This window comes from Chrysemys picta, chromosome 7, assembly GCF_011386835.1.
Source record: "Chrysemys picta bellii isolate R12L10 chromosome 7, ASM1138683v2, whole genome shotgun sequence".
Lineage (NCBI taxonomy): Eukaryota > Metazoa > Chordata > Testudines > Emydidae > Chrysemys > Chrysemys picta.
The window spans coordinates 124,416,875-124,437,045 of NC_088797.1; the positions used below are offsets into that span (position 1 = coordinate 124,416,875).

The 20,171-nt window shown below is 46.1% G+C and overlaps 1 protein-coding gene across 1 annotated transcript; it reads left to right on the top strand.

Moving 5' to 3' along the window:
• The first annotated feature begins 8,051 nt into the window (after positions 1-8,051).
• Positions 8,052-15,386, top strand: CALHM3 (calcium homeostasis modulator 3). The gene is made up of 3 exons (XM_065553639.1): positions 8,052-8,338; positions 10,914-11,169; positions 12,819-15,386. Exons 1-3 carry the CDS (start codon positions 8,052-8,054, stop codon positions 13,302-13,304), a joined length of 1,029 nt encoding a protein of 342 aa, XP_065409711.1. The 3' UTR covers positions 13,305-15,386.
• Positions 15,387-20,171: the final 4,785 nt, after the last annotated feature.

Consider the following 20,171-nt stretch of genomic DNA (forward strand, 5'->3'; position numbering starts at 1 on the left):
AGGATTCTGCGTGGACTCCTCCGGACGGTCGAAACAACAGACTGGATTTCTACATAGAGTGCTTCCGTCGACGTGCAAAGGCTGAAATTGTGGAAAAGCAACATCACTTGCCACATAACCTCAGCCATGCAGAACACAACGCCATCTACAGCCTCAGAAACAACCCTGACATCATAATCAAAAAGGCTGACAAAGGAGGTGCTGTCGTCATCATGAATAAATTGGAATATGACCAGGAGGCTGCTAGACAGCTCTCTAACACCACATTCTACAGGCCATTATCCTCTGATCCCACTGAGGATTACCTAAAGAAACTACACCATCTGCTAAAAAAACTCCCTGACAAAGCACAGGAACAAATCTGTACAGACACATGCCTAGAACCCCGACCAGGGGTATTCTATTTGCTACCCAAGATCCATAAACCTGGATATCCTGGACGCCCCATCATCTCAGGCATTGGCACCCTAACATCAGGCTTGTCTGGTTATGTAGACTCTCTCCTCAGACCCTACGCTACCAGCACTCCCAGCTATCTTCGAGACACCACTGACTTCCTGAGGAAACTACAATCCATCGGTGATCTTCCAGAAAACACCATCCTGGCCACTATGGACGTAGAAGCCCTCTACACCAATATTCCACACAAAGATGGACTACAAGCTATCAGGAACAGTATCCCTGATAATATCACAGCTAACCTGGTGGCTGAACTTTGTGATTTTGTCCTCACCCACAACTATTTCACATTTGGGGACAATATATACCTTCAAGTCAGCGGCACTGCTATGGGTACCCGCATGGCCCCACAATATGCCAACATTTTTATGGCTGACTTAGAACAACGCTTCCTTAGCTCTCGTCCCCTAACGCCCCTACTCTACTTGCGCTACATTGATGACATCTTCATCATCTGGACCCATGGAAAAGAAGCCCTTGAGGAATTTCACCATGATTTCAATAATTTCCATCCCACCATCAACCTCAGCCTAGATCAATCCACACAAGCGGTCCATTTCCTGGACACTACTGTGCTAATAAGCGATGGTCACATAAATACCACCCTATACCGGAAACCTACTGACCGCTACACTTACCTACATGCCTCCAGCTTCCATCCAGGACACACCACACGATCCATTGTCTACAGCCAAGCTCTAAGATATAACCGCATTTGCTCCAATCCCTCGGATAGAGACAAGCACCTACAAGATCTCTATCAAGCATTCTTAAAACTACAATACCCACCTGCTGAAGTGAAAAAACAGATTGACAGAGCCAGACGAGTACCCAGAAGTCACCTCCTACAAGACAGGCCCAACAAAGAAAATAACAGAACACCACTAGCTGTCACCTTCAGCCCCCAACTAAAACCTCTCCAGCGCATCATCAGAGATCTACAACCTATCCTGAAAGATGATCCTTTACTCTCACAGATCTTGGGAGACAGACCTGTCCTCGCTTACAGACAACCCCCCAACCTAAAGCAAATACTCACCAGCAACCACACATCACTGAACAAAACCACTAACCCAGGAACCTATCCTTGTAACAAACCCCGATGTCAACTCTGTCCACATATCTATTCCAGTGACATCATCATAGGACCTAATCACATCAGCCATACCATCAGGGGCTCGTTCACCTGCACATCTACCAATGTGATATATGCCATCATGTGCCAGCAATGCCCCTCTGCCATGTACATTGGCCAAACCGGACAGTCTCTACGCAAAAGAATTAATGGACACAAATCTGACATCAGGAATCAAAATACTCAAAAACCAGTGGGAGAACACTTTAACCTGTCTGGTCATTCAGTGACAGACCTGCGGGTGGCTATATTACAACAGAAAAACTTCAAAAACAGACTCCAACGAGAAACTGCTGAGCTAGAATTGATATGCAAACTAGACACAATCAACTCCGGTTTAAATAAGGACTGGGAATGGTTGGGCCATTACAAACATTGAAATCTATCTCCCCTTGTAAGTATTCTCACACTTGTTATCTAACTGTCTGTCTGTGCTGGGCTAGCTTGATTATCACTTCAAAAGTTTTTTTCTCTTAATTAATTGGCCTCTCAGAGGTGGTAAGACAACTCCCACCTGTTTATGCTCTCTGTATGTGTGTATATATATCTCCTCAATATATGTTCCATTCTATATGCATCCGAAGAAGTGGGCTATAGTCCACGAAAGCTTATGCTCTAATAAATTTGTTAGTCTCTAAGGTGCCACAAGTCCTCCTGTTCTTCTTTTTGCGGATACAGACTAACACAGCTGCTACTCTGAAACATCCTGAGATGTTCTCTCCTTCTCTCCCTCTCTCGTGACAAACTGTGAAATGTTCAGTTTTTGCCACAAAGCACCAATACCGTCTCCCAGTTCTAAGTACCACTAAGATGTCAAACAGAGGTGCTGAGCAGATGTAGACAGAGATCAGACGGCACCTTTTCCAAGAACCCTAGCCCCCTGGCCAAACCTCCAGTCTGAGTAACTATATTCTGCCTACCTAAAATTCCTTTTGCAGTTTGGATTGGATACAGGATTCTTGCCACTCAGTCTCCTAATTTTTTTTTTTCATGTTGGTGAGCACTAGTCAACAGTTGCTGTGTTCTTCCCCAGAAGTGTCTGCATTTTACGGCAGGATGAAGTGATTTGTCTGAAGAAGTAACTGCTCTACATACAGTTCACAAAGCACTTTTGAATCCAAGACATTATAGAAATGCACATTATGAAATAATAATCCCAGCCACAATTAAAGTGGTTTGAAAATGGGAAAGGCCCACACAACCTGCAGAGTTCAGTAAGGGCGGGGCTGAGGCTGCCCCTTCATGTCCTTATAACGGCAGCATGGAGGAGGATGTTGCTGATCAGCTACAAGTTTTTATTGCTGGTGACTGCAATTAACAAGCAATTTCCTTTCAGCAGCAAAGGAAAATATAAATATTATGGTTGTGTGCATATGTCTTTGATTAACGTAATTGTGTATGTTGATGCAAATAGGGAATAGCACTCAGTGTCCTGGTGGGAAGGGGATAGCATTGCAATCTTTGGTGTCACCAAACTGCACACGACTTGTCTACACATAGGGGGGCAATCTCACCCTTTCCCCTTTTTTAAAACTGATTATATCAAACAGATTAGTCCAGTAAAGGAGCTTCCTACATACTTCCTGGAACAATAAATTTATAAATAATAAATTTGTTAGTCTCTAAGGTGCCACAAGTACTCCTGTTCTTTTTGCGGATACAGACTAACACGGCTGCTACTCTGAAACCTGTTCCTGGAACAGGCGACTCATGCCTGCTGACTCAGCATTTGAAATTGGCTGATCTTATGGGGTGAGAAGAAACTGTTGGTACCTCTGTTGAATGCCGCTTGATTTGCTTTGCTAGCGAGGCAGAGCTTTGCTTTCCCATTTTGCAAAACAGGCAAACGTTCTAGTGTGGTGTTTGGAACGCCTGCAGAAGCATGAGCTGTAACTAAGAAGGGTGAACACTCAGCTGTCTGGAATGAAAGTCAGGAAGGAAAAATTTAGGCTGAAAGCAGGAAGAAAAACCTACTTGCTACCAGAAAAAAGAAGAACAGGAGGACTTGTGGCACCTTAGAGACTAACAAATTTATTAGAGCATAAGCTTTCGTGGACTATAGCCCACTTCTTCGGATGCATATAGAATGGAACATATATTGAGGAGATATATATACACACATACAGAGAGCATAAACAGGTGGGAGTTGTCTTACCACCTCTGAGAGGCCAATTAATTAAGAGAAAAAAACTTTTGAAGTGATAATCAAGCTAGCCCAGCACAGACAGACAGTTAGATAACAAGTGTGAGAATACTTACAAGGGGAGATAGATTTCAATGTTTGTAATGGCCCAACCATTCCCAGTCCTTATTTAAACCGGAGTTGATTGTGTCTAGTTTGCATATCAATTCTAGCTCAGCAGTTTCTCGTTGGAGTCTGTTTTTGAAGTTTTTCTGTTGTAATATAGCCACCCGCAGGTCTGTCACTGAATGACCAGACAGGTTAAAGTGTTCTCCCACTGGTTTTTGAGTATTTTGATTCCTGATGTCAGATTTGTGTCCATTAATTCTTTTGCGTAGAGACTGTCCGGTTTGGCCAATGTACATGGCAGAGGGGCATTGCTGGCACATGATGGCATATATCACATTGGTAGATGTGCAGGTGAACGAGCCCCTGATGGTATGGCTGATGTGATTAGGTCCTATGATGATGTCACTGGAATAGATATGTGGACAGAGTTGACATCGGGGTTTGTTACAAGGATAGGTTCCTGGGTTAGTGGTTTTGTTCAGTGATGTGTGGTTGCTGGTGAGTATTTGCTTTAGGTTGGGGGGTTGTCTGTAAGCGAGGACAGGTCTGTCTCCCAAGATCTGTGAGAGTAAAGGATCATCTTTCAGGATAGGTTGTAGATCTCTGATGATGCGCTGGAGAGGTTTTAGTTGGGGGCTGAAGGTGACAGCTAGTGGTGTTCTGTTATTTTCTTTGTTGGGCCTGTCTTGTAGGAGGTGACTTCTGGGTACTCGTCTGGCTCTGTCAATCTGTTTTTTCACTTCAGCAGGTGGGTATTGTAGTTTTAAGAATGCTTGATAGAGATCTTGTAGGTGCTTGTCTCTATCCAAGGGATTGGAGCAAATGCGGTTATATCTTAGAGCTTGGCTGTAGACAATGGATCGTGTGGTGTGTCCTGGATGGAAGCTGGAGGCATGTAGGTAAGTGTAGCGGTCAGTAGGTTTCCGGTATAGGGTGGTATTTATGTGACCATCGCTTATTAGCACAGTAGTGTCCAGGAAATGGACCGCTTGTGTGGATTGATCTAGGCTGAGGTTGATGGTGGGATGGAAATTATTGAAATCATGGTGAAATTCCTCAAGGGCTTCTTTTCCATGGGTCCAGATGATGAAGATGTCATCAATGTAGCGCAAGTAGAGTAGGGGCGTTAGGGGACGAGAGCTAAGGAAGCGTTGTTCTAAGTCAGCCATAAAAATGTTGGCATATTGTGGGGCCATGCGGGTACCCATAGCAGTGCCGCTGACTTGAAGGTATATATTGTCCCCAAATGTGAAATAGTTGTGGGTGAGGACAAAATCACAAAGTTCAGCCACCAGGTTAGCTGTGATATTATCAGGGATACTGTTCCTGATAGCTTGTAGTCCATCTTTGTGTGGAATATTGGTGTAGAGGGCTTCTACGTCCATAGTGGCCAGGATGGTGTTTTCTGGAAGATCACCGATGGATTGTAGTTTCCTCAGGAAGTCAGTGGTGTCTCGAAGATAGCTGGGAGTGCTGGTAGCGTAGGGTCTGAGGAGAGAGTCTACATAACCAGACAAGCCTGATGTTAGGGTGCCAATGCCTGAGATGATGGGGCGTCCAGGATATCCAGGTTTATGGATCTTGGGTAGCAAATAGAATACCCCTGGTCGGGGTTCTAGGCATGTGTCTGTACAGATTTGTTCCTGTGCTTTGTCAGGGAGTTTTTTTAGCAGATGGTGTAGTTTCTTTAGGTAATCCTCAGTGGGATCAGAGGATAATGGCCTGTAGAATGTGGTGTTAGAGAGCTGTCTACTTGCTACCAAGACCTACTGGGCTGTAAAACAGCCTCAAGGGAACAGATGGAATCTTCATCACTTGAAATATTTAAAATGAGATGGGCAAAACAATGGAAAATGTACAATAATCATGCAATGGCCCCAGGGAGAGTTTAATTGACTAAGACCTACTAGTGGTTTTTCATTTCTAAGGGCTGGGATTCTGGTACTGTATCACACAATGAATTTTTCAAATTAAGGACAACCTTTCACTCCATGCTTCATGCTGTCCAGCTGTTGCTAGAAGTATTAGGATTTTCAATACACAGAGACCATCCAGATGCTTTCAGTATAAATGATGTGTTTTAGGTTAAAGGAAAGACAGCAAAACAAGAAAGAACAGAAGTAAAGCCTCCAGGTGAGAACAGTGTGCGTCTTCCCTCTGTAACATGCTGCATCTACTCTCCTACACAAAATGGCAACTGCCACTGCGGACACCCTAGAAATGTAAAAGATGCAATACAGACTAAATAAGGCTATAACAGCTGTAGCTAGCTACACTACATTTGGCTCTACAACTCTGCCCTAGCAAGTCTGGATTTGTTGCACATGAAGCATTCCCATTGACATTAATGGAAGCTTAAGGCTGGTTTCAAGTGCAGAAAATAGCTTGAAGACCCACGCTGCAGACTGAACATCCACAGTATTACTTCAAGAGCAGCATTGTATAAAGCATCCAACAGAGAGAGATTCAGGCTTAATATTAACAAAACAAAACATATTAAAAGGGTACTGGGCTATCTCAGAATTAAAGGGGATGGCCGCCCAATTGCTGTTCAGTTCCTTATTTCTAATTGAAGATGAGGTCCTGGAAATAATTAAATCCCGTGTTAAAATAGAAATCAGACCTTCCAGAATACTCTGTTTACTTTCCAGAGAGCAGGGGCAGGTTGTATTAAAATTCCAACGTCAACACTTGTAGCTTTCATCGTTGTAACTGTTTAAATGCTGGCCCAGCACAGTGAAGTCATGTTGCACTAGACTAGTGCATGTGACCATAATTCCCTGTGAGAAAGTAGCATACCCGAGAAAGAAAGTCTCATTCATTCTAAGAGGTAGAGGCCTGTCTCTTCGGTCTCAAAGGTTCCTAGGTTTGATTCCTGATGAAGACCGTGTGTGGGCTGTATATATATGGCCATGGTTTGTTATCTGAACATTTCCTTGGTAAGCTTATGTGCACATATTGCAATAGTATTAGGCAATGGTTTTACCATAGCATCAAGGAGTCCTAGTCATGGAGTGGGACCCCATTGTGCTAGGTGCTGTACAAACACGGAACAAAAAGACAGTCCCTGCCCCAAAGAGCTTACACTCAGAATAGAAGACAAGAGACAACAGGTGGATACAAACAGGGGAGTACAAGGAACAATGTTGCTCAGCGTGTATCAGAGCGCCAGTAGCAATACACTATGGTGCTGCAGACAGAGCAAGGAAAACTATGGCCCCCCCCCCATTGTTGCCATGTGATCAAACCACTGGTTGATATTACAGGCCTGGAATCAAAGTTCCACCCAAGGATCTGAAAACAATGAATCCACACAACTTTCCTGTCGGGAAGGTTAATACCATTATGCTTAGCTATGGGGAGTCTGAAGCAGAGATTAAGTGACTTGCCCAAGGTCACAAAGCAAGTCCATGCAGCACTGGGAATTGAACCTGTCTCCTCCACCCCTGCTCTCTAGCATCTGGGTCACAGCTTAAGAGCTAATGCACAGAAGCCAACCATGCTAACGCAGAGAAACAGGGAGGAGGCATGTAGACAAATAAGTTCATTTGAATAGCTAGCTTGATCACCAGCGATGACTCATTTGACAACACATCATTGATGAGGGAGAGAATAGCTCCTAGGCATCCGGAGACAACTCTTTCTACAGGGGAGAGCTAGTGTTCCATGTCCTGGGAATGTGTATCTTATCCTACCTCCAGGCTGCTGCTGTGTGGCATGTATTAAAGTGCTGTGGATGAAAGAGGGGGAGAAAAATAACACAGAGAGGCTGTATCCATCTACTTAGAAAGTAGAACGACCAGCCACTGCATCCTGCCATGAAAGGGAAGTATCTGGCTAAAGGCTGAATTGAAAAGATTGTGTCCAGGAGCCGTCACACAGGATTCTACCCTGGAAGGGAAAGAGGCACAAGAGAGGCAGCTGCATTGAACTGGTCCCATTTAGATGGACACAGGAATCCTCAACAGGTGCTTTTGTGTGTCACCGTAAGCAGCATTGCTTTCCTGTTTCTATCTCTTTGCCCACCCAAGTGCACTAAGCTGCCTTTCTAACCCTAACTGAAAAGACGGATTAGAACGCACGTAGCCAGAAAACCCAAGAAAAGGGTCGCAAAGCTGTGCCCATCTGCCCCCAGCAAGCACCTCATCAGTCTGAAGTTAACCAGGGATTTCTCCTTGGGAAGCAGCCCCCAGCCAATACAGCACCATGGATCGGTTCCGGATGATCTTCCAATACTTTCAGTCCAATTCTGAGTCGGTGATGAATGGGATCTGTGGGCTGCTAGCCCTGGCTAGCGTGAAGATGTATACTTCCTTTGACTTTAACTGCCCCTGCCTGCCCAAGTACAACATGGCTTACGGTTTGGGGATCATGTTTCTGCCCCCCACGGCCCTCTTTCTCTGTGGTCTTATTCTCAACAGACAGTCTCTGGTGATGCTGGAGGAGTGGAAAAGACCTACTGGGGGCAGAAAGAAGGATCTGGCCGTCATCAGGTGAGGGATTCACCACTGTGAGTCGTTTTGCCCCCTTTGCCTCCCCTCCAGCCCTCTTGTTTGTTACATCTTTATCTCCCTGATATTAGCTTTGTCCTAAACGGAGCTCCTTAGAAGTTCCCTCTTAAACACCTTGAACGCCGGCTGCTCATTAGTGAGCTCGGCACCGATGATTTACAACAGATTGTGTGAGTCCGGGAGCACAGTGATTCTATGAATACCTTCAAGGTAACCACAATATAAATGAAGGCAGAGAATAATTCTGAGACCTGGAAAAAGATAACAATCCTAATATCTAGCTCTTATACAGCGCCTTTCAACAATAGAGCTCAAAGTGCTTCACCATCTTTAATGTATTTATACCACAAGCAGGAGAGGCCTGAAGCTAAGGAAGGCAACATTTAGGCTCCACAATAGAGAAAGTTCTCTGCTGGCTGCCCCTAGCACCCCCCCCCCCCCCCCGCCGCCTTTACTGCCCTGGCTTAAAGGGGAAAAAACGACACACAGGCTCAGATTCTGACCTCAGTTACTCCATGTGCACACCAATGTAATTCTACTGACTGCAGTAGAGTTACTCCTGATTTATACCGGTGTAAGAGAGAGGAGAATCAGGCTCATGAAGCTTAATAAAATTAGCGAAGAGTGCACAAGGGATAAATGATTAAAGGATGTCCAATGGTATTAAACACTCAGTTGCAGCTCAGTGTTGGCAACTCCATGGATATATAATACAGACACAGAACAGCAGTTTTTGGAACAACTGGGGTTTGAGTATGATTTTTCTTCCCCTCACCGCAATAGAAAATGGCAATGTTACATTCCTGAAGTCTTTACGGAGGGTTTACTACCAGGGGAAGTTTCCCCACCTTCTGTACCTCAGAGATTCTCACAAACTATTGTCTTGCACCAGAAGCATTTTTCCTCATGCTGTTTCCAGCAAGTCCAGTTTTAGATGCCATCCAAAAATGAGGATAATGTCTAGGCCCAGACTGTGGTACCTTGACTCAAGCTGCGCAGCGTAGTACCTTACTCCACGAAATCAATGGGACGACTCATGGAGCACGGTGCTGCCCAGTGTGAGCAAAGGTGGCAAACCCTGGCTCCCTACTCAGCCACAGAAATATGCACGGTGTTTTAAAGAGATATAGAAGAAATTAACATGGAAGACCTTATACCATAAGGCAGAGGTGGGAAATTACAGCCCGTGGGCCACATCTGGCCCGGGGAACCGTCCTGCCTAGCTCTTGAGCTCCCGGCCAGGGAGGCTAGCCCCTAGCCCCTCCCCCACAGCCTCAGCTTGCCGTGCCACCAGCACTCTGGGCAGCGTGGAGGCGTGGCTGGCTCCAGCCAAGTGGCGTGGCTGCTAGTCCTGCTGCTCTGAGCAGCAGGGTAAGGGGGCACGAGCAGGGGGCGGTTGGATGGGGCGGAGGTTCTAGGGGGCAGTCAGGGGATGGGGAACAAGGGGGGGTTGGATAGGTGTGGGAGTCCTGGGGGGGCTTGTCAGGGGGCGGAGGTGTGGATAGGGGTCGGGGAAATCAGGGGACAGGGAGCAGGGGGTTTGGATAGGGGGTGGGGGTCCCAGGAAGGGACGGTCAAGGGACAAGGAGCAGGGGAGGTTGGATAGGTTGGGGGTTCTGAGGGGGGCAGTCAGAGGGTGGGAAGTGGGAGGGGGCGGGGGCCAGGCTGTTTGGGGAGGCATAGCCTTCCCTACCCGGCCCTCCATACAGTTTCAGAACCCCGATGTGGCCCTCAGGCCAAAAAGTTTCCCCACCCCGCCATAAGGGCTCAAGACTGCAAATACTCCCTACCAGGCATAGTACTTCCCCCTGTGAGCAACGTTCCCACTGACTTCTGTGGGACTAATCACAGCAGTAAGCATTTGCAGGATCAAGCAAAGACAATATTTTCTGTAGTCTTTACAGAAAGTAAAGACAACAGGAAATGGGTGTGTGGGGGTGCTCTTGGGGGAAGTTACAGCAAGACAATTGTGTGGTCATTTCGATTCATTGTGCATGCTTTTTTATTGTTGGTTTTTTTAAACTTTTAGGGGGTGTTTATAAACTAAAGCAAGAATGATTGTAGTAATTTTTTGCGGGGGGGTAGACGTGATGGAGGCAAGAAAGGGGTGAAAGAGCACAGGTGATATTTTGCGGAGGGGCTAAAGGGGGGAGAGAAAGAGGGAAGAGAGGAAAGGGAGTTGACAGAGAATCATGCACGGAATATGCAAGAGTATTCTTAATCAGGCACAATCCTTGTTTGTTTCTTGATGAAACCTTAAATAACAGATCCGCGCAGCACCCATGCATAATCTTAATACTTTGGTCAGTATGCAAAGAGCATTTAGGCAATGGAATAGATTCCCAAAGAAAGGGTCAAGACAACATCATTGCAAAGATTCAAGAACAGAGAAGACATTAGCTGGAAAAATGCTGGCAAAAGCCAAGCTGGGCTAAATGGTATTCCTTGGCCAATACTATTGCTACCTGTGCCAATTCAGTTCTGTGGATAAGTAGAAGTCTTCATCTCCAGGGACATCAGGCTGACACCAGTTCATATTTCCCTCTCCTGCACACAGGTACATGTGCTCCTCCATCATGCAGCGAGCCATGATTGCTCCTGTCATCTGGATCATCGTCACCCTCCTCGATGGGAAATGCTTCGTCTGTGCTTTCAGCGCCTCCGTCGACCCTGAAAAGTTTGTGGGGTTTGCCAACGTCACCCCTACCCAGACGCAGCTCTTGCTCTCCAAAGTGCCCTGCAAAGATGACGAGCTCGTGAAGAACAACCCTGCCAGGAAGGCGATCTCCAGGTACCTGAAATGCTGGTCACAAGTAAGTCAGAGGTTTTTCTGGGAGCCTTTCAAAGGATTTGTAGAACAGGTCAAAGAACCACGAGCCTGCACCTACTCCTCTGGAGTCAGGGAGAGTTTTGGCACTAACTAAAGTGGGAATCAAACTGAGCTCCATTTCTTTGACATTCAGAAATACCATCTTCATGATCATTTCTGCAGGAGTCCCCCCCATGTTGGGTAGTAGAAAAAAGCACTGGCACCTAGATTCTGGGGGGCATTGGTGATTTAGAAATGTGAATAAAAATGAGGATGCTCATACCAAAAATAGTGATACGCTCTTCTTCTAAAGCCCTTTTCAGAATCAAGGAGGTTACAACTCTTTTACATACTTTAAATCTCACAACTCCCTTAGGAGGAAAGAGACCAAGAGAGGAGAAGTGACTTGCCCAAGGTCCATACAATGAGTCTATGGCAGAGCTAAGAACAGACCCAAGGAATCCTGTATGTTAGTCCACCGCTCTATACAAAGATCATACATCAGGCTGGGGATCTGATGGAGTAATGCTAGTGAAAAGCCAAGGGTTAATCAATTTATCTCAAAGGAAGTTACAACTGGTTTAACTTTGAGCCTTTTCAGGAGCGTGTGTCATAGCTCCTTGCAAACTCCGGAGAATTCACTGACGACCGAGTTGACTTCTCCTAATTTCTATGAACTCTTGGGGTCCAACTACCCCTTCAGATTTGTGCAAGAAACTCTCACTGAAGCTAATGTGGGTGGTCAATGTACATCAAGGAGGGTAATCAGGTGTCTTAATTTCCCCCCCTGACATTCCATCCCATTACACACACACACACACACACACACACACACACACACACACACCTGAGACTGTACGTGCACTGAAAATCGTCTATGCTTTAGGAGATCCTAGTGGTCAGACCAGGTACCTGGCAATCAGGGCCATCCCTACCTATTCTGGGGCCCTACGCAGCCCCCGGCCTCTGCGGCACGGGAGCGGGGGGGAAGAACCAGAGTAGGGGCTGGAGTAGCACGTAGCTGCGCAGGGCACCAGGTGCCCCAAATTTCCTGCTCATACGCAGCTGCGTACTTTGCGTATGGGTAAGGACGGCCCTGCTGGCAACCCTGTAAAAGGCAGGCCCAGCACCAGGCCTGCAGGGACTAACCTTGACAAAGGTCTGTCAGACCTGGCCTATGCCCACTCCCACCCCTTTCCAGCCCTCGCCTGATTAGGAACTCCAGTTGTGCTCAACTGTAGATTAGCGATGGGTGGATAAAATGCCCTATGCCCATTAGGCCATTCACGGGGCTCTAGAAGGCCTCAGCCTTCCCATGGCGTATAAACTCTTCGAGGTGTAGTTGGCTGGATTTTGTAGCTAGAATTGGGTTGCCAATTTTGGCTGGACATATTCCTGGCGATTTTATCACATGACATAATCTTGAATTAAAGATGAATCTTTAATTCCTGGAGACACCAGGACAATCCTGGAAGGTTGGCAACCCCAGGCTAGAACTTGAACCAGAACCCAGACATCTTCCCACTTCCCCACTCCTGCTTAAAATCTCAGTTTGAGCTAAGGGTCAGGCAAACAGCAAGTATATTACACTGATGTCAGTGTCACTCCCGGTGTCTTTCATCCTGCCTCAATGCTTCTTTCCTTATCGCCCAGGCCCTTGGCTGGAGTGTTCTGCTGATCCTTATCGTGGTAGCCTGCCTTGCCCGGTCGCTCAGACCCTGCTTTAATCAGGCTGCCTTCCTGCAGACACGCTACTGGAGCAACTACATCGACATCGAGCAAAAGATCTTCGACGAAACCTGCTGCGAGCATGCCCGGGACTTCGCCCACAAGTGCATCCTCCACTTCTTCGAAAGCATGCAGCAGGAAATCAAACTGCGGCGTTTCAATGCGCCCAGGGAGGAGGTCGACGGGGGAGAAGGGGAAGAAGATCACCTGCGGGGAATCACAGACCAGGAGCAGATGAACGAGCTCCTGAAATCATGGTACTACAGCAAGCCTCCCCTGGATGTCAGCCAGGCAACCCAGCGGCAGCAGTCTGTGGGCAGGGACAGACTGTCCGTGCCCTGGGCAGATAGCTTGAGTAACAGGGGGAATGCACCACAAAAGCCCAAAACCTCCAGACAAACCGATGTTTAAAAGGGTCCCTGTCACACCAAGAAGGCACCAAAACGTGTCTTCCTTAAAAGCGAAGTCAGTCCCACGTAGCAACAGTGGAGGATGAGGTGACAGATAGACTAGACAGACCTGCATACACAAGTGTGCAAACTGGCCCAAGCTTAGAACCTTGCAGCCCAAAAGGCAAATGTTTCAGTACATTATGAGCAAGAGAAGACAAGGTTAAAATGGAAACACTTTTGTAGCCCTTAGGGCAATGGCCTCTGTAGTCCATGATTCCTCATGGAATCGGCTGGGGAACCCACCCCTTGCTGTCAAGCTGTACTCTACAAAGCTTTTATAACCCATGCACACTCAGCGTGGTTCTCTGCCCTGTCTCATGGTGGCTGGACCACATACAGAGGTTGAGCCTGCTACACCACTGACTATTAGAGCTGAATCTTTTACCTCAGGCAGTACAGGCCCTTGCTTTAAGATCCAGAGGTTCCAGGGTTGAACCCCTCTGCTGACCCACCCAGCGTCACTGTTGTACACTTTCATTGTAATAAAAAATTTCGAAGACCTTATGGTTGTGAGAAAAAAAGCTTCCAGATAAAAGTTTAATCAGTGTAGTAACATCTGCCTGAGTCTGCAGGCAGCCTCAAATAATAGCTTTGAGAGGTGTGAGTTGCTCCCACATATGTCACTGGAGAGTGTTAAGTTTTAAAACCTAACAGTGCTGACACAAAATTATGTCACTGCTCGGTTTTTAACAGACAATTAACATGGTTACCCCAAAACCCCTAATGTTCTCCCATATTCCGAAAGCTCTCACTGCCCCAAAGCCAGCTGTTAAACCCTCCAGTTTCCCCACTAACAAACCCACAGGTCTGCATTTTCAATACAAAAATATAGCAGCACTTTGAAAGTTAACCGTTACGGGTCAGCACAAAGATAATTGACCATGATGTCAGACCAACATCACAGGTGTTACTGTACTGCCTGGGTTTATTCGTTTTCAGAACAAACTCAAGAAAACCCTTCATCGCCATTTTTTAAATGTATTCAAAGTTGCTACAGAAACCAATGGCTCTTTGCCACAGAATTTAGATGCAGAATGCTGCTGGGAATGCAGTGATTTGCCTGCTGCAGAGTCCAGCAGGCACCACTCAAACTGGACTCTAGCTGCAGAATTTGGATCCAGATTTCAAACACCACAAGATTTTGGGGTTCATTGTAGGTGGGGTTTTGATTCAGGCCTATCTAACAGGAGTGCCACTAACAGGGACAGAGTTAAGGTCATCCGAGTGCCTCAGTTGTGCATTTCCATACCTACTTTCAACTATTCAGGATTCTTTAAAATTTAACCTTAATGCTGATTTCCCTGGATTTCTGATGTTAATAGCATTGTCAGGTTGTTTTAAGCCTTAAATTACTGATATTGACTTTCAACCTTAATGCCAGTTTAACCAAGGTTTGTTTCCAGCACCGCTGTCTCTATCCCTTAAAGCATGAAACTGGAGAGTGACCTCCAACAGGGACTCCAGGGGGAAACAGGCCGGTCAGGGAGAAATCAGAACCTGCCAACATCATGCGACTAACTTAAACCTTAGAATTTAAAATTTACATCAACACAGCTAATATACTCAAAGCACTGGCTGATGGTGTGGGGGCTTTGTCCCCTTGGGAGTCTTAAAACATACACAGGCCAAATAATTCTGCCTCCCTCCACATGTGAGTTACTACTGCCCCTTAGTGACCACACCCCAGCACATGAAAACATTCTGTCCCTAGACGTCTCCTCCCACACATGGCTCTCAAGAGCCCAGTTCTGCTCGGGTAGCTGCTACTAGCTCTACTTCTACTCTCCCCTGGGTCCTTTACCCCACTCCCATGCATTAGAGGGGGTGTGGGGACATTTCTGGGGGGCAGCCTATTCTCCCTCATCCCTCACTTCCTTCCAGGCCTAACGTTCTTCAGCTTCCCCTCAAAGGCCAGGGGCTGTGAGGAGGGACAGAGGCTGAATGGGAGCCCCATCTCCTCAGTCTATTCCCCGCTGGGAGCCCCTGGCCCAGTGGTTCTCAAACTTTTGTATTGGGGACCCTTTTCACACAGCAAGCCTCTGAGTGTTTTTTTTAAATATAAAAAAATGTGTTTTTAATTTATCTCTATTTCAAATGCTGGAGGAGAGGCGGGATTTAGGGGTGGAGACTGACAGATCGTGACCCCCCACATAACCTTGCGAGCCCCTGAGGGGTCACGACTCCTAGTTTGAGAACCCCTGCCCTAGCCTGTTCCCCCTTGGGAGCCCCCATCTCCCTTAGTCTGTTCCCCCATGGCAGCCCCTTGTATTCTGCCCCCCACCCCCTGCCCAGGCTCAAAAGTAGTCAGCAGCTCCCCCCTCCTTTTCCCCACAGGTTCCAAGTTTGGCAGGCTCCCCCAGGGGGCAATAGAGGGCGGAGAGTGAATCGTCTCCCTACCCTCAGCGTAGGCCCCACAGCAGCCCTTGATGGTGGTAAGGGGTCATCGCAAGGGAATCTCTGCAGCTCTGCTGGGTATGTGGAGCTGGAATGAGGACACCTGGGAATCTCAGACAGGAGATTCCTTCATAAACCCTGCCCCTTTGCCAACATACCACGCTTGGGAATGGGACAGAACTCTCCGTTTGCTAGAGCAGCTAACGGTACATAATAACCCAAGTGCTTACAAACACTTGTTAAAGTGCCTAGAGCCATGTACCAGCAAGTCTGCATATAAAGCGCAAAGGAATACAACCAGTTAAACTCACGTATTGCCAAGGAAGCTTTTGCCAAACCGCCAAATCTATGGCCTGATCCCACTGAATGCAGCCAAAACAGCCTTTGACTTCAGTGCATACAAAAGACGGCTCAAGAGAGTCAGGGGGGCAGAATCAGGTCTGACAATAATACGTCTGCCCCTTCTGTAGCGCAGTGTGTTTCTAGCATCTCTTTGTAATTTCTCTGGTTGTTTGTAATAAAAAAAAAACGTGCCTCTAATTTTGGTCTTTTCTTCTTTCACAAATCCCGCTTTCCTACAGCCCCAGCCACCCCGATCTTAGAATCCCTTCTCAATGCCCCACTCCTTCCAAGCTGGCCCAACTGTTTTGCTTTACTTCCTTGTTTGTGCAGCAGCATCATTGCCAATACCAGTGAATTTCTGGGGAAGCATGCACGTTAATTACCTGCTGCCTCAGAGCAGAAGGGAGGGAGTAGAAAGGGCTCCATGTAAAGTTTTATTTTGGTGCCTACAATCACTCAGCACTATACTATGTGGAAAGGAAGGATGCATTCCTCAGTTTCCTACTCATCAAGGAGGGGATATGGATGAAAGAACAGCAAACTCGTGCCTGCAGTGTATATGATCACAATACAGCCTGTGGCACGTTACACTGTACAATTCATTCTGGTCAGACAGTAGTAAATGAGATCTGTCCTAACCAGCAAGACTCTCTTCAGATGATCATACCTGGGATGGCAGAAGAGCTGAAGATAACAATGGTCCCAAACAGGACAAAATACAAGACCTACTTTGGACCTCATCTTCCTGTAGCACACTCCCTTCAAGTTCTGCCTGCTCTCAAAGGAGAACAGGGAAGAAGAAACGAAAAGAAGAGAGAAAGAGATTAAGAACCCACTGACTTTACCAGCCCTTGGATGGGAGGAGAAACGCAAGAACTGGCTCCATAGGACCCTGCAGTCTTCAGAGGTAGAATCCCCCTTGGAAATGGCTGAGGTATCACATCCTAAGTGATTAGTCGCAGGGAAGCTCCTTATGGAACATTTTTGAATAGGCTCTTATAGCTAGGGTGACCAGACAGCAAGTGTGAAAAATTGGGACAGAGGTGGGGGGTAATAGGAGCCTATATAAGACAATCTCCAAATATCGGGACTGTCCCTATAAAATCGGGACATCTGGTCACCCTACTTATAGCTTTGGCACATCTGCATTACACCACAGGGAACATCAGAGCACGTAGCATCACAACATTCCCTTCCTCCTATCCGCCCCCAGTATGGTCTTTTTCTTATTTTAATAACAAAACCACCTGAATTGCTGACCATTCACTGAACTGCAGAGCTGGCTGGAGAACATCACCGAGGCCTCATTATTAATATCCGGATTTGTAGGTGTAGTGGAGTCAGCAGTCCCTTCCATAACTGTATGGTCCAGGCCAGAATTTAGGGAGATCCTGCGTGGTAACACAAGGCAACACTAGCTGCAGTCAGTCAATCTGGAAGCTAGAGAGAACCACAGGGTGTATCCGTGTCCAGCAGCCCCATTAAAGAATCCCCTTTCTATTCATCACCTGCCAAGTCCTGCCTCTTCTCTACCATTTGGGACACTGCAATAGAGGCGCCCATCCCTGTAGCTTTCCCCACCTTTAAAATGGGGATAGTAATTATGTAGCTCACAGGTGTGTTGGGAGGAGTAATTCAGTAATCCCTGTAGACGAGCAATGCAAGACCCTCAGAGCAAGGTCCTATGGAAAGACAGAATAACCATTATCATTGAAAACCAAACATTTCCCCACTCCCTGACCTTTCGAAATACACATTTCAACACTTCAGTTTGTTTGTTCTCTCACATCAACCTTTTAAAGGCCAAATATTCTTGGAATATATTTTTAAACAATGCAATTATTTATAAACAGGGCTGCCTCTACTAATCCACTCCCCTGGCTCCCAGCTGTGCTCAGGATCAGTTAATAATAAACTTGGGATATAGATTTCCCATCTTAATGAGACATCTCGCTGGGCCCCTTTTGTAAATAACTGATGTATACATTTTCATTTCAACACAGAGGGGTATATTGAACAGACCAAATTTCCCTCATGTTGCAGTGGGGGTAGGGGGAGTTTCTAATTTTCTTTTAATAGAGAGAAAGAGCAAGAAATCAGAGACTGAGGATCTGACCTGTCATGTTCACGACTCTCTAGTCAAATTGGTTATTTCCCTACTTGGGCTCAGACCAGTAGATTGGCTCACTTTACCAGGCTACTTTGCATGCTGATTTTCATGTTTTCATGTTTTAAACTATTCTAGAATGACAGAAAGATAAAATTGCAAAAGGGAGGAAAGGATTTTATGGTGGTTTATAGAGAGGGCTGAGTCAATCACTGATTTTTCAGCTCGGTGACCAACCTGAAAAATCTGGAAAAAAATAATCATTTTGGGTCAACCTGAAAAAAAAGTTATTCATTTTGTTTCATTTTCGGGTGTCTTTTACCCCTTTTAAAAATAAATTGAGCTGAATTTCAAAACAAAAATGGTCTGAAACAAAACATTACATTTTGAAAATGTCAAAACAAAATGTTTAAACATTGGGGGGGGGGGGGGAATATCCATTTTTTTGGCTGAAAATACAGTACTCACTGCATTCAACCTGAGTTTGCAAATAGTTTTGGTTAATTTGAAACTGTATTTTTTGGTGAATAAATTGTCTGAAAAATTTTGCCCAGCTCTATTTATACACAAGACTGGGAGTCAGGAGACCTGGATTGTCATCTCCCCTCTACAGCTTCTTCACCTGTAAAAGGGGGATTGGGATTAAAGTCTCACTGCCCCCCAAGTGTGTTGTGATGCTTAATTCATTGATGTGAGCAAAGTGCTCTGGGATCCTCAGATGACAAGAGCTGGAAAAATGCAACGTTGTTACAAATGGAATTTCCTCCAGTTCTTGACCCTTGGACTTCTGTTCATATTGGAACCATTTAAAGGTTTTCACGTCCACCCTTTCTAGATCCAGTATTGTCACTTTAACGATCAGGACACTTTGAGAAGTATACTTGACGTAGCTTTAAAAACAGACAGTCTATGACCTTGTGTCATAATAATGATACTTAGTAGGTGCTAAAGGGATCTTCCTTCATAGCTGATGGCCACTGGCTCTCTTTCAAGCACCAGACCAAGTTCAAATGTCTCATCCTCACCTTCAAAGCCATGCATGACTCCCATTCCACCTCAGAACTTGCCTCCTTTGCTCCAACAATAATAGCTTCACTGCTCCCTTACTTTCCTTCTCGCCCTCCTGTCAAATCAAGACAGTGAACTTGCTGCGTGGTTAGTGTCTCCTTCTATTTGTTCTCCTTGGACATTCCAACAAGCACGTTTTTTTGTTCACAGAAAGTGTCGCAAACGCTCATGTGACTATTTATTCCTGCAGCCATCTTGAAAGCTCTTTGCGAGTCAAGGAATCATCCAATCAGAGAACAGAAACAACATCATGTGAGCTAGGGGACCGCCAACCACAATAGGTAAAATTCACCCCTGTGAAGAGGGTGAACATGAGGGCTCAGCATTACCGAAGTCCCACTGAAGCCTGAAGCCCTGGCCTAGGGACTGCGAGTTGTGCATCATTCGGGATTTATGCTGGTCCTCTGCAGTGCCCAGGGATGAATTGCTTCCTCCACGCACTACATGACGCAACAGTCATGGGAAATGTTTCACGAGCCATCTATAGACTGAACATACAGCTGCATAAAACATCTACCCTGTGACTGTAAATAAGAGACAAACTGATTAAAAACAAACCAGTGTTTGGGGTGTGGATAATTTGCAGGTGTGGAATAAGTTCTTCCCTGTGAACGGTTTACCCAGCTCTAGGAAGTTGTCGCGCCAAACTCATTAGCAAACTGGGGTCCTGGAAGGATGATACCAACTTTGTCTTAAACTCCAAAGCATTTTGTGTTAGCAGTCAGCTGGCAGGATCTCTGAACAAAAGCCCTAGGCTATAGCACAAAGCCACAAGAGAAGAAAGATCAAGACACTGGCTCATAGAGGGCTTTATTCTGAATCCTGCTGAGCAGCCATTGACTTCAAAGTGTCACAGTAGTCAGGTCCTCCGCCCACTTTTAATGTAAGGCAAAGCTTTCAAAGTGATCAAACAGC

Bases quoted from the DNA above. Each gene is read 5' to 3' on its own strand.
- CALHM3 (XM_065553639.1), top strand. From the start codon at position 8,052: ATGGATCGGTTCCGGATGATCTTCCAATACTTTCAGTCCAATTCTGAG. The intron at 8,339-10,913 runs GTGAGGGATTCA...TCCTGCACACAG, and splicing joins AAGGATCTGGCCGTCATCAG to GTACATGTGCTCCTCCATCA. The intron at 11,170-12,818 runs GTAAGTCAGAGG...CTTATCGCCCAG, and splicing joins ACCTGAAATGCTGGTCACAA to GCCCTTGGCTGGAGTGTTCT.